Below are 13,803 nucleotides of genomic sequence, written 5' to 3'. Positions count from 1 at the left end.
CCTCCTCCTATACCCCCTTCCCTTTTTATTCATGTGACAAAAGTGTTTTTTTCCCCCCCATCATGTCAACACCTCCCATTGTCAGCAGATATGATTGTGTGGTGAGGTAATCTCTCCCAATACAAGTGGTTAAGGGAACACAAAGGAGATTATGGCAGGAAACTGGAAAGGAGTGATTTATGGGGGGGAAAGTTGGGGACAGACGTGGCTTGGCAGTGTTGGCATCAGAGGGAAGTGGTTCCTGGTTGTGTTGTGCTGGCTGAGTCGAAAGAGAGCCGGAGCTACCACGTCCCAACGGAGCGCCAGCAGCCTAGCGTGCAACTAGGATATATCAAAGTGTTCCTTTTAGTAAGATAGTTGTTTGTAGCATGTTTTGTAATACTCAATATATCCAGTGTTTTGAGTCAATTGATTATTACTCCATGGTGCATGTTGTATTTGTTGTAAGTCAATCAATCAATCAATCAATCAATCAATCAATCACACACAACAAAACACAAGCAATACAAACAGAGAAGTACACAATCACACATGGGAGAACACAGTATCCAGTATATACAGTATATATGCAAAATAAGGTCACGGACAAAAATACAGTTCTGATACATATATAGGTACAATATTCTACAACAATTTCACACACAAAAATCCTGTATCAGTACTGTAATTATTGTCTGACACTGTTCTGGATATGTGCAGTGGAGTTAAGAAGACTTCATGGGTTAGATTACACTGGGAAAAACCTCTGTAACAAATCCAAGGTGATACTGTATCGATGTTCTTCCTTTTCATATGCACGTTAAGGCACGGTATCATATCAGGTATATTATTGCAAATGCAATCAGATAGACAAAAGAAATTACGGGGGAAACCAAATGTATGGAGTCAACAATATGCCTCCACTCTGCCCTCAAACGCAATCTAACGAGCCGTTTGACTTTGCGGTGAATAATACACGTCTTAATTGTATTTAGGTGTTTATTCCCATTTTTAATGTATAATCCTCTCCTCTCCTTCAAATCCTCACTAAACTTGAGAATGTGATGAACTCATGCATTGTTCATGGGAGTGCTCGGGCTTTGTGAGCATAACGACTTTCCCCCCCTTTGTTTGCCGATCTCACACAATGGAAGAAGCACCAGCTGTCACCTGCAATTAGGCTACTGTCGAGAGAGAGAGGGAGAGAGAGGGAGAGAGAGAGGGAGAGAGAGAGAGAGAGAGAGAGAGAGAGAGAGAGGGAGAGAGAGAGAGAGAGAGAGAGAGAGAGAGCATGCGTGCACACGCAAGATAGTCCCTTCTCCTTGTGGACTGTCATTAAGCTTTTCTGTCTCATCGCTGCTCTTTATCTCCCTTCCAGGCGCATCTCCATAGCCATACAGTAGCTCCGTGCAGTAAATTTACAATTTTCAATTGCAGCATCCTGATTGGCCCCCGGCAAATCACCGGCCCTGCAATTAATCAAGTAGTAGGCAAACCTCCCATTCTGCTGTTGAGTGCCCCCCCCCCCCCCTCCACCCATCCTACAAGTGATTAAACATTAAAGATATCTTGCATTCTCCCACTGACCTTTTTGTCAGCTCTGACAATGGAATGAAAAGAGAACATTTACATGACGGAGAAAAGAGGATTGGATTGGGGTGGGGTGGGGTGGGTGGGGGGGGGGCATGGCAGCCTCTGAATAAAAAAAGGGGGGGGGGGGGGGAATAAGGCGACAGAATAGCGAGAAATTAATTATGCCTGAGTGGCCGGCTGATGGTGGCAGGCGTTTGGAAGTGTTTAATCAAACTAATAATGCATGCACAAACAGGCAAGCTGGTGGCGAGCATATTAACACTGTAGGCACACACAGGTAAACGTGACGGTCCTGTGTGCTCGGCTGGTGGCATCAGTCACTTTGGTTGCATCTAATGACAGTTAGGGGGCTCGGGGAAAGGGATGATGTAACTGATCTTGCGGTGAGTCTTGTGTGTTGCCGTCCTGCTCACACACAAAAACATGCATGCCGCTATCATCCATGTGGATATCTTAGGCAGCTTGCGTCGCTAGGAAGCCTACATATGGTTGTAAATTATGATTTTACTATTAAAGCAGACATAGTCGTCATAATCATAATCAGGGTTTTCCCTACCATTATAAGGCTTAGGCACAACACCCAAGCCATTTTGGGCACTACCTAAATGATTGTAAAAGCAATGTTGGTCACCAGTTGTGGACTACAGTACTTCGGTAAGTTTTGTCTTTAAGCTTTTTGGTTTTTCCAAACATTTATACACGGATATGATAATAATAATAATCGTCCAAAATGATGTGAAATTGTTTTTTGTTTTTGTTTTTTAATTAAAAGAATGCTACCCCCCGCTCAGCGACACAGCACCTAAGTCTTACAAAAAGCCAGGGAAAACCCTGATAATCCCATTACTCACAGTTTAATAATGATATTGGTCATAACATGACACAGCTTGTCTCCGCCTGTTCCGAGTAGCTACAGTGGAATTCTAGATTTGTTACTGTCGTACATTGATAACTAGGGATGGGAATCACGATGCGATCCGATCTCAATGCCCCATGATATGCTCACAATCAATTAAACAATCAGTTAAAAAAAAAGCAACTGAAATATAATTTTTGACGATTTTATTGTTGAGCTCATAGGCATTTAAATGAAAAACAATCTATTATTTTTAATAAAAGCATAAAGTTTGTTTCTTTTATGGTGGGTCATAGCGATTAACATCGATGTTTTCACTGTGGGTCGATGTGTTGATCATTGCATCGATACAGATCGATGCATCTTGTCACCCCTATTGATAACATAATGGTTGTATGGTATGCTATTGATAACATAATGGTTGTATGGTATGTGCACGTATGGCTTTTGATCTGTAATGAGACTATTGCTCAGTAAAGGGAACGCTACACATACTGTACATGTACGTCCGCCTCGTCAATAGACCACAGCTATCCACTCTAATGTTGCCTGAAAACAATGTTTTTATTAACTGCATTAATGTTGTTTTATATTTGTTGACCCCCACCCACCCTTCGTTTAAGCACATTTATACAGTAGAAATGATTTTTAGGGCCACATTTTCTGTTTTCAATTAGCTGTTTTGTCCATTTTGGTGTATGTACTGTAGGTTTACAGTATTCATTTTGGAAAGTCAAATCATCAAATTAATTAATTAATTCAGTCTTATGTAATTACTCCACCGAGTAACCCTAGGTCTATTAAAACCATTAAAACCATTCTTCTTCTTTTTAGAACATTTCATTTCATTACCTCAAATGACTTTTTTTTCTTGCAGTACTTGTCTGTGAAACATTTTCAGGAGAGTTGACAAAGACACTTTGTTGAGTGATACTGATCTCACATGTGTCTCTATCTTCCTAGGTGGTCCTTCCTGCTGTGTTCGTGTGCCTGTCGCTCATCTTCTCACTCATCGTTCCACCATTCTCTGAATATCCAAGTCTGGAGCTGCAGCCCTGGATGTATGGACTTCCCCAAACCACCTTCTACAGGTAAGGACTACATTGCCCTGGATTTTATGGCATAATATGACGTGTCAAAGTTGTGGAATGTTATGGCGTTATTCGGATTTTATATTAAAGTATTATTCTGCGCCATTTTCTTCCATTTTTCTACTCTATTGCCAATTATAGATGTAACACAATAGTGACTCAACTAGGGGTGTCCCAAAAAAGTGATTAATGTAAGTATCGAGATTATTATCATCCACGATTCTGAATCGATTCACAACCTAAAAAGCAACAACAATGTACGGAAACGAGAATCGATTTTGAATCGGGAATCGTTTTGAATCGAAAATCCATTTTTAATCGTGACCCCAGGAATCGAAATCTAATTGTGAGATACCCAAAGATTCACACCACTAGACTCGACCTATACGCACTTGATGGAAGCTTTTACATTTTGTTACACGCTGTCCTAAACTAACCTGACTCCGCCAGATGGGGCGGTATTGAGTTCAGGAAGGTCTTTGCAGGGAAAATATTGTGGCGCACAAGACGAATTGTTAGCGTGAGCCGTGAAAGACTCCCACAATACTGGGCACACTGTTTGATTGACAGGTGATCTCTGGAAAGTGCAGTGGAGAAACCGCATCACTGCCAAGGATGTCCTCTTAAATAAAGCTCTACTTTATCTAAGAAACATACGCCCATGTTTTCATATGGACAGAGATGTGTGACATAACGCTTCAGCCTTTTCCAACAAGTTATGGATGCAATTTCTCCCGAGATATATTCAATCTTTTGAAGTCATACAGTAGGATTCTTCTGTGGGAGAAGTCTTCCACACCAGTGGGCTCAACATGGCTGCAACATGATCTCGCTTTCTCTGTAACAACATAAGTGCTGTAAAATGCCATGTTTGAATTCTAATATGCATCGTCTGTTATCTGTTCGAACCATCAAAGTCATCTCTGCGCTGTATTCATATTCATTTCTTGTACCACGAAACTGTCGTTGCTTATCCACTACACAGGTTTTTCCATTTCCCCTGGCAGTACTTTGTAGAAATTCACTTTGAAGATGTCAAGAAGCAATTAATCGTAGCCTTATGTGAGACTGGTTGATCTAAGATAGCGTCTCAACTGTTGGTTAGAGTGAGAGGCTGCTCCTTTTGTAGACTTTTGGAGATCTGTGTTGACACATTTACACACTTACCTGTTTCAATGTGATCTAATATAAATCACATATTCTACACATATTAAGTCCAGAGAATGGAACAAAACAACTTGTGTTCTTTTACCTTTACGTATTTTCCCGCCTCTCAAGGTGGGACATGCTTTACCGGTGTAAACATTCTATAGAGGAATTGCACACTTGTTCTCAAAATACATCACAAAAATGTTGGAAAACATGAAAAATGTTGCATATTTCATGCAAGTATCTTGTTGGTACACCCATACAGTATCCAGCTGCTGCAGTGTCAAATAATCTTATTGCATTTACTGCTTTGGGCTCATTGGTATTCTATTTGGTAGCGCACTTATTCTATCCAGAGGAGATCATTTCATTGTAACAGATCGATCTTGCTGGGTGTATTTAATAGACTGGCAGGACCGTTGCACGTTACTGTGGAGGCCATTGTAAAACTCTGTCGCTCAAGGTTGGCGAAACTTGAACGGCAGACGCAGTTGTCATGACGATTACTGCGAAGCGGTCTTGTGTGTCACATCGTCAGGTGGGAGTGTTCTTAATTTCTCTGACATTCTCCCACGGTCAATTACCGAACAGTGTCTTTTCCCTTGAGTGACTTTAAAACATCCTCCCTTGTGACAACTGTGTGGCCAGGAGCGCTGCGCCTTTTTATCTTACAAGTTCTGTCAGGGGTGCGTCGGTGTACTGCATAGCCAATAAATGCCAATGATCCATTTTAGTTCAGAGTGATTGGAGATGATGATTGATATATCTCACTGCAGTATTACATGCAGCAGTGGCGATAACCTGGTTTACTCAGCATCTCTGTAATAGCCTGGCACTTACTATCACAGCGCGTGGCATACAGTCCAGATTCCATTTTAGAAAGACTATGTATACGCGCTTGTAGTACAATGCTATTTATATGCCACACATAATTTCAACACATATATTAACCAGCACTCTCTTATCATATTCTCAAAAAAGTTTGAATTCCAATATTATTACTATTACATGTTGCCTCATTTGCAATCGTCTCATTGCATCTCCATGCATTTTCACTTCTAGGATATTCCATTTGGACCAAATGGACTACTCGTTAGTTCCGCTGCTTCTATGTATATGCACAAGTCTTCATTTTTTGTCTGTCCAATAGTTTTATTACCCTGAATCACGTAGTAATCCAGCCATTGTTAATAGCAAAACAGATGGCTGCACATAATCCATTTTAACAATTGGACCAATTCAATTGCTCTCACTGGTGGCCAAAGAAATGACCGTGTGACCTTCATGCAGATGCCTCTAAATGAGACAATGAACACTGTATTAATCCCAATGGTTGGCCACGGCCGTGGCGACTGCTGGCGGGAAGCCATTGCCATGGTCGTTATGAAACACTGTGCTTAAACTCCCACAGTACCCTTAAGATAAAGGGCACAGTGTGTGTGTTTAGTAATGCGAATGGAATTGGAAAGGGGATGTTGTTTAACTGAGACACAGGGCGTCCGTGTGTAGGATGAAAGGTCTGTAAGGAGAATATACTGTACACGCATGTACATCTCCAACACATGCTTGTTGCACACGAATACATAGCGAGACGGAGTCAGACTTCATGTAAAGAGAGAAGGCACACATCGCTGTTCAGTCAATGGTGTGTTGGGAATTCATGTTTCGACTCCTCAGCCAAGGAAAGGCTTAGTAAACTCAATGATTTTTCTCTCACTCTTGATTAAGCTGAACCCGAATGGCATGCTGCATTGCCACCGAGTGTTTACTTGAAATGCACCACTTCCGATCCCTCGGCATACATGTCTAATTTCCTCAGGGCTTGGATGTCGAGATAGATTTAAGCCCCAACATGTAGAAATCTGATGAGCACCAGCAACAGTGCCCTCTGCTGCCACAAGTGGTAAATAGAGGGCGCTAATAAATGCTACACTTCCATGTAGAGGTCTTCGGGTATGCCCGACCCCCCGAATACCCGAGGTTCCGACCCGGACCCGGCCGGGTCTGGGTCCATTCAAAAGAAGTGCCTCCGGGTCTGGGTCGGTTCCGGTAGCGATTGTCACGGGTCTCGGGGCTCTGACAGTGAAATGCCGGGTCCAATAAGACCCGAGTGGCCCCGGCGATCAGCGCTGATCACGAGAGAAACGCATCAAAACAGCACACGTGAGGCTTGTTGTCACAAACTGCAAGTAAATCCATAGAGAAATTAACTAGCAAAGAGCGTTCCCATCTGCAATGAAAATTACTTCCTCGTTTACATGAGGCGCATGTGACCACATGCGTACACATGCGCACACATGCGCCTCAGGCAAACGAGGAAGTGATTTTCATTGCAGAGAGGTAACCCTCTTGCTGGCTCCTCTCGCTATGGATTTAATTGAAGATGACTGTTTCCCGTACTTTTGGATTATTATTCGATGATCGCATGGTGAGTACACAAGTCACAACATGTATGTGATTGTTTCTAGCGCTGTTGTGTGTGTTTTTGGGTGAAGGAACGACTGTAGCATAGAGAGACTGCCACTGTACTATCTAACTAGCGTTAGGCAGCATCAACCAGGGGAGAATGCTATAACGTTAGTTAATAAAGATGCACAAAGTTTTTTTTGTTCAAAGTTTTTTATTCGTTTTCTGTATATCATACAAAATACAGATTTAAATACACTTGACACTTTTAAACAAAAACCCATCCCACGAGAAGCCCTAGCCTATTACACCACGTACATCATGTCATACATCGCAGTATATCAGTACACAAAGACACATAAAAGAAAAAGAAAAGAAAGAAAAACAAAAAAAACAAAAAACAACAACAACAACAAAAACAGATGAATGAAAATAAATATGAGAGAGGGGGGGGGGTAAATCTATACATTTGAAATGCTTGAAGCGTCCATTTTCTCTACCTGGTCCAGCACTGGCTGCCAGATGGTATAAAAGTCGAGAGCACAACCCCTTGTAGCGTATCGGATTTTTTCTAGGGTTAGATGATACATAAGATCTCTGACCCAGTGATTGAAAGTTGGAGGAAACTTGTCTTTCCATTTAAGGAGTACAAGTCTTCTAGCCAGAAGTGTACCAAACGCTATCATCTTTTTTCTGCATTGGTTGAGGGAGAGATCATGCGGGACCACACCAAAGATTGCAATTATGGCAAGAGGTTCAATGGATATTTCCAGTATATCAGAATTTTTTTAAAATATGGAATGCCAAAAATCTACTAATTTTGGGCAAAGCCAAAACATATGTGATAAAGTGGCTGGGGTTGTTTGACAGCGATCACAATTAGGATCCATGTTTGGTGTAAATTTGGCCTATAAGATGCACAAAGTTTAATTTGATATACAACTTGTAGCAGTTAACAAGCAACTTTGACGTCGACACCACTAGTCTCTGCCTCGGTATTTCTCGGATCTGAACGGGGCCGGGTCTCAGATTTGTAATAATAGACGGGTCCATTATGGGTTCGGGCACAAATTCCCCGGGTCCATTAGGGTCCGGGTCCGTGATTTTGGACCCATGAAGACCTCTACTTCCATGTTTGTACGTTCAGATATCAGCCTTATTTTATTGTTTCTGTTTGTACTCTCTATTTTGCTAACATCTCTGTCTTTATACCTGATTCACTGCGGCAACAAAATAGCTCCAAATATCCCCACATTTTGCTGCTTCGACTGATTTGATTGAAGAATATCACAGCTAATCAAGCTATGCTAACTCAGAGCGATAAACACATTTCACTTCCTATATGTTCATCACTATAAAAGCGTCCCGTTAGTTTATCAAGGGAAAGCGAAAGAGCTGCATCAGGAAATGGAGTTACATTCAGGTAACAGAGCATCACATTTATACATACTGCAGTAACAGGCCTCCGGGGCGTGGAGTGTTATTAATTAATACACAGGACAAGATGTTACTATCCCTTGTGCCAAAATCCGAGGAAAAACACATTTAGAAGCCCAATCCAGAATAAAACAAGCTAACAGGCTAACAAACTAATAAACAAGACACAAATCACCAGTTACCTACCCTAGCCAACAGCAGTATGAAGCATGTCATTGGGGTTTTCAAGTGGGCACCTTCCTTCACCGATGTTTCGTTAAGTTAGGCCCACGACACCTCAAGAAGGCTTAACGGTGTAATCCAGCGTCTTGGAAACACCCCCCTCCATGCTACCACCGCACAACTGCATATTCCCTCACTATCTAAGCCTAGCTTAGAATGGAATTGTGTGTCAGTTACTTGCATCATACCACGATATGATTCTACTGAAAGACAATAAATGATATCATTGAATTATTGCCCATCCTGATATTAAGTGACCTGAAAATTGAGTGAAATGAAAGTGACATGGGAATGTCAGTCATTTTATTGTTCTGTTACTGCTGAACAGTTCAGCTCAACCAGCAGCTCTGCAGCTTCACCTGCTGCTGCTCTCACCACAACACTTATGTCTTTTGACCTGTGACTTCCGACTAAAACTTCTCCCACAAACACTGCAGCTGAACGGCTTCTCTCCTGTGTGGACTCTCATGTGTATCTTCAAGCTGGTTTTATCAGTAAAACTTTTAGCACAGACTGAGCAACTGAATGGCTTCTCTCCTGTGTGAACTCTCATGTGGGTCTTCAAGATGGATTTATCAGCAAAACTTTTAGCACAGACTGAGCAACTGAATGGCTTCTCTCCTGTGTGAACTGTCATGTGTATCTTCAAGCTGTTTCTAACAGCAAAACTTTTAGCACAGACTGAGCAACTGAATGGCTTCTCTCCCGTGTGAACTCTCATGTGTGTCTTCACGATGGATTTATCAGTAAAACTTTTAGCACAGACTGAGCAACTGAATAGCTTCTCTCCTGTGTGAACTCTCATGTGTATCTTCAAGCTGTGTTTAACAGCAAAACTTTTAGCACAGACTGAGCAACTGAACGGCTTATCTCCTGTGTGGACTCTCATGTGCATCTTTAAGTTTCCTTTGATATTAAAGTTTTTAGCACAGACTGAGCAACTAAATGGCTTCTCCTGTGTGTGAACTCTCGTGTGTGACTTCAAGGCTCCTTTCTGACTAAAACGTTTTGCACAGTCTGAGCAACTGTACGGCTTCTCTCCTGTGTGGACTCTCATGTGTATCTTCAAGCTGGTTTTATCAGTAAAACTTTTAGCACAGTGTGAGCACAGGAATGGCTTGTCTCCTGTGTGGACTCTCATGTGTGTCTTCAAGATTTGTTTATCACTAAAACTTTTAGCACAGTGTGCGCAGCTAAATGGCTTCTCACCTGTGTGGCCTCGCATGTGATTCTTCAAATGTTCTTTCCGAGTAAAAACTTTGGCACAGTCTGGGCAACTAAATTCCTTCTCTCTTGTGTGGACTCTCATGTGTGTATTCAAGGCTCCTTTCTGACTAAAACTTTTGGCACATTCTGAGCAACTAAATGGCTTCTCCCCTGTGTGGACTATCCTATCTCTAGTCTGCTTCCAATCATCACTGTCACCAGTCTTAGGTTCAGAAGGGTCTGAAGTATCTGGATCTAAGGCACAGTCTGACCAACTAAATGGTGTTTTCCCTGTGGGGACTCTCATGTGTCTCGGTTCTCTAGTCTCCTTCCAATCATCACTGTCTTCAGTCTCAGGTTCAGTGTCTTCAGTCTCAGGTTCAGAAGTGTCTGAATTCTCTGGATCTACGTTCCTGGCTGATTCTGATACTCCACAGTCCTCTCCATTAGCTTCTGTTTTCATCTGTTCCGTTGAGCTGCTGGCTAGAGGCTCTGCCTCTCTGTTATCTTCAGTTTGGCTTTGATGGAGCTGTGAGGACTGAGGTTTCTCTTCCTCATCGTCACTCTTGACAGGGAAAGGCGTGAGTGGGAACTCTTCCAGCCCTTGAAGCTGCTCTCCCTCCTGACTGGTCCAGAGTTCCTCCTGTTCCTCTTTAATGTGTGGGGGCTCTGGCTCAGTTTTAATGCGTAGGTCTTCCTGTTCCTCTTTAATGTGTGGGGGCTCTGGCTCAGTTTTAATGCGTAGGTCTTCCTGTTCCTCTTTAATGTGTGGGGGCTCTGGGTCCTCCTGGTCCAGACTGGGTCTCCACTCCTGCTCAGGAGGAACCTCTTCTTTAATGACCAACAGCTGCTGGAGGCCTGGAGGCAAGACACAGACACACACACACACACACACACACACACACACACACACACACACACACACACGAAGACAAATTATGCAGGAACTCAGCCTAAAGTACCACCTGCATGCTGACAATACTCAAATACATCCATGATACCAGACCTGATATTTCAGCTACAATGGCAACACTCAACTGCCTGCATGATCAAATCCTGATGGCAGAGCAGCTTTTAGGAGATATTGGCACATCAACTCTCTCTGATGCAGGTGAATTGGAAAATATCACTTGAGTCTTTAGGAAGGAAGATCTCTCACACTGCTCATGCTCAGCATCACAATTCATTGATCATCACAGGGTTTCGGTCCACCTGGACCTTCGTCAAGTGTTTTACAGCATTTTGCCACAATGATCTTAAATAGACAAAGCTCCACCCTTTCCACCTCTGTTTTCAGAGGTGTAGAACGCGCGCACGAGTGTGTGTGTGTGCGTGTGTGTTAGGGATCGACCGATTATTGACGTCGATATTCAGCATTTTGCCGATTATCTGTATCGGCATTTTCATTGGCCGTTTGCCGATATAATAAATTACGGTAATTAAAAAATGCGCTGCTTTGGCTCTGATGCAGCTCCAGCAGCCTCTGTGTCAGTTCTGTGCTGCTGAAGTAATGTCCCGCCCACAGCGCTATCTGATTGGTTACACATTGAGTAATAGCCTATCAGAGTGCTTCTCAGATGAAATCCTCCCTGCCTTCTTTCAGTAGCTCTCGGGCTGCCTGTGTGCCTCAGTGTGCCTGTGTCTGAGCGAGTGGACTGGACAGGCTGGAGCGGTGGGCGGATAGGCTATTGCTAGTGGGCCATTAGTTTAATTACGTCTTCTTCAGTAGCATAGCTCCACATGGCCAGGGTTGTCCCGAAGCTGTCGATCCAAACCGTAGCATCCACAAAATACATTTCCCCGGGCATTTCTAGAGCGGAGCTGTTCTCTGTCTGTCTGGGTTCGTTTGTGGTGAGAACGTGATCCGACACAACTTTAACAGTGCGCGTTTTCGGATACACCAGCTGCTGTAATCAGCTGCGCTGAGCGTAATGGCCTGAAGAGCGAGCATTTTTATCGTTGAAAAACAACATCTTTATTCTTCAGATCCTGTTTTGGCGACTTGTGCGTTTGCATGGATAAACTTTGGGGGATTTTCGGGGGATAATCACATCAGCAGTTTGAACTCGACCAACTAACTGATTACCTCTGGTCCCCATTAAATAAATGAAAACAAGTCGTGGTAATCAGAGCCAGCCTTCTTTGTGATAAGATTCAGACAATCAGACTAATTGCATGTCTGTCTTCCTCGCAATGGCCGTAGGCTATTATTTATTAATATTTTATTCATGACAGGACAGGTGTTCATATGCGTAATCCTCTGAAATCTCCGTGATAGTAATAGAAGTTGCGAGGGTCTTTGATCTTCTATCTCCATATTCCAGATAGATAGCCTAAATAAATACATACATGAATAAATAAATAACTTTATCCCTCTCTCTCTCTATCCTCGCATGGGCGCATGGCCGACATAGCCTACAATGTAACAAAACGCATTAAACTGAGGAAAATGCGTGGGTTGTGTTATTCAAATTTTTGACACCAAGATTTTTATTTTTACTGCAAATATATATCTGTTCCAAATATCGGTTATCGGCCATTTTGATTACCGATAATCGATATCGGCCCTGAAAAAAACATATCGGTCGACCCCTAGTGTGTGTGTTTGTGGACTTGGAGCCGATGAGGAATATATAGCCACTTCTTAACACTTTCAGTGCCACGGCCCTTGGGCAAAAGGTTGCTTGCTGTGCCACATACTGTAGGCCGCAATGCATTTTAAAACAGTCATATAATTTTTTTAATAATTACTATGTAAACACTGAACACGCACAAATAACGATGAGACTCTCTTCTATCACCTGCAAAAAAAAGTTTATTGATCCCATTTTCCGTTCTTTAGTTATGAGCCGGAGAAGATAGCCTGATTGAACGAAAAACATACCTTTTTTTCTACGAGCTGAGATAACGAGCCTTTTGTGAAATTAAACATTTCAAGCACATCTCTGACTCTGAAGCTAATTTTCTGATGTCTGGGTCTGTCTGGGTGAAGTGTATGCTGCTCTGCTGCTCTCCGTGCTCCCCCCCCCCCCCCCCCCCTCAACTGCACACGCCTCCTGGGTGTGTCTTATGTGTCTGGTGGCTCTCAGTCTCTGCTGAGTTTGCTGCGCACACACAGTGAATGGTGCGCGATATTCAGCTTTTTGGTTCCGCGTGTGTTTGTCACGGGCTGGCATGCTTCCAGTTCGGAATAATAATGCTGATTATGTGAATGTGCTGTTGCAGCGTACATGAAGGTGCTCAGTTGTGACAGCGGATGCTGCTGCTCTGGGCACAGCTGGCGTTGTGCTCGTTGTGCTTCTGCACGTCGATGCATACGGACGGATGCGATGCGATTTCCTCCTTTTTCCCAGTGACTATTTCTGTGTGTTTGGCTCCTTTTTCTCTGATCAGGAGAGTGCTGTCGCCACCTAATGGGTTTGTAAAATAGGTTATCGACCTCCAATAGCTACAATATTGTTAGAGGCGACGTAAGAAGCTTAGATCGACACCCCCCCGTCAAAAAAACAATTTGGAGTTATGACGCCATTTGGCGTCGCTGGCACTGTACGGTAAATTTCTAATGACGCCATATGGCGTCGCTGGCACTGAACGTGTTAACATGCAGTGGAATCCGTATTATAACCTGCTCCTAGCCGGTTGGCCTGCATGTTAAACAACAATTAGCCGGCCTACGCGCACTCCCGCGACTCCGTATCTTATCTACCTCGACCACCGGTATAAGATCCGCTTCCACGCAATCGCACCTCATGTTAAACAGTGGCAGGTCATTATCCGCAGATCTGAGTGGGCGGGTGTGACTCACTTCACTTCACTTCACGTTCACTAGTTTATTAATTAATGAATCGTTCGGCAATCGCTTAT

General features: G+C 43.0%; 1 protein-coding gene across 1 annotated transcript in view; it reads left to right on the top strand.

The window, feature by feature from the left end:
• LOC310779574 (phospholipid-transporting ATPase ABCA1) overlaps nt 1–13,803 on the top strand; it is a gene marked incomplete at both ends in the record, with an annotated part of 271,956 nt that overhangs the window by 80,477 nt on the left and 177,676 nt on the right. The window contains one exon of the mRNA XM_083640100.1: nt 3,392–3,519. Coding sequence (XP_083496226.1) covers nt 3,392–3,519 — 128 coding nt within the window. The remainder of the gene's footprint in view (nt 1–3,391; nt 3,520–13,803) is intronic.

The sequence above is a fragment of the Poromitra crassiceps genome (genome assembly GCF_964638095.1).
Source record: "Poromitra crassiceps genome assembly, chromosome: 7".
In the NCBI taxonomy this organism is placed as follows: domain Eukaryota; kingdom Metazoa; phylum Chordata; class Actinopteri; order Beryciformes; family Melamphaidae; genus Poromitra; species Poromitra crassiceps.
The sequence above is the reverse complement of the archived record's forward strand: the minus strand, read 5'-3'. Positions and strand labels throughout refer to the sequence as shown.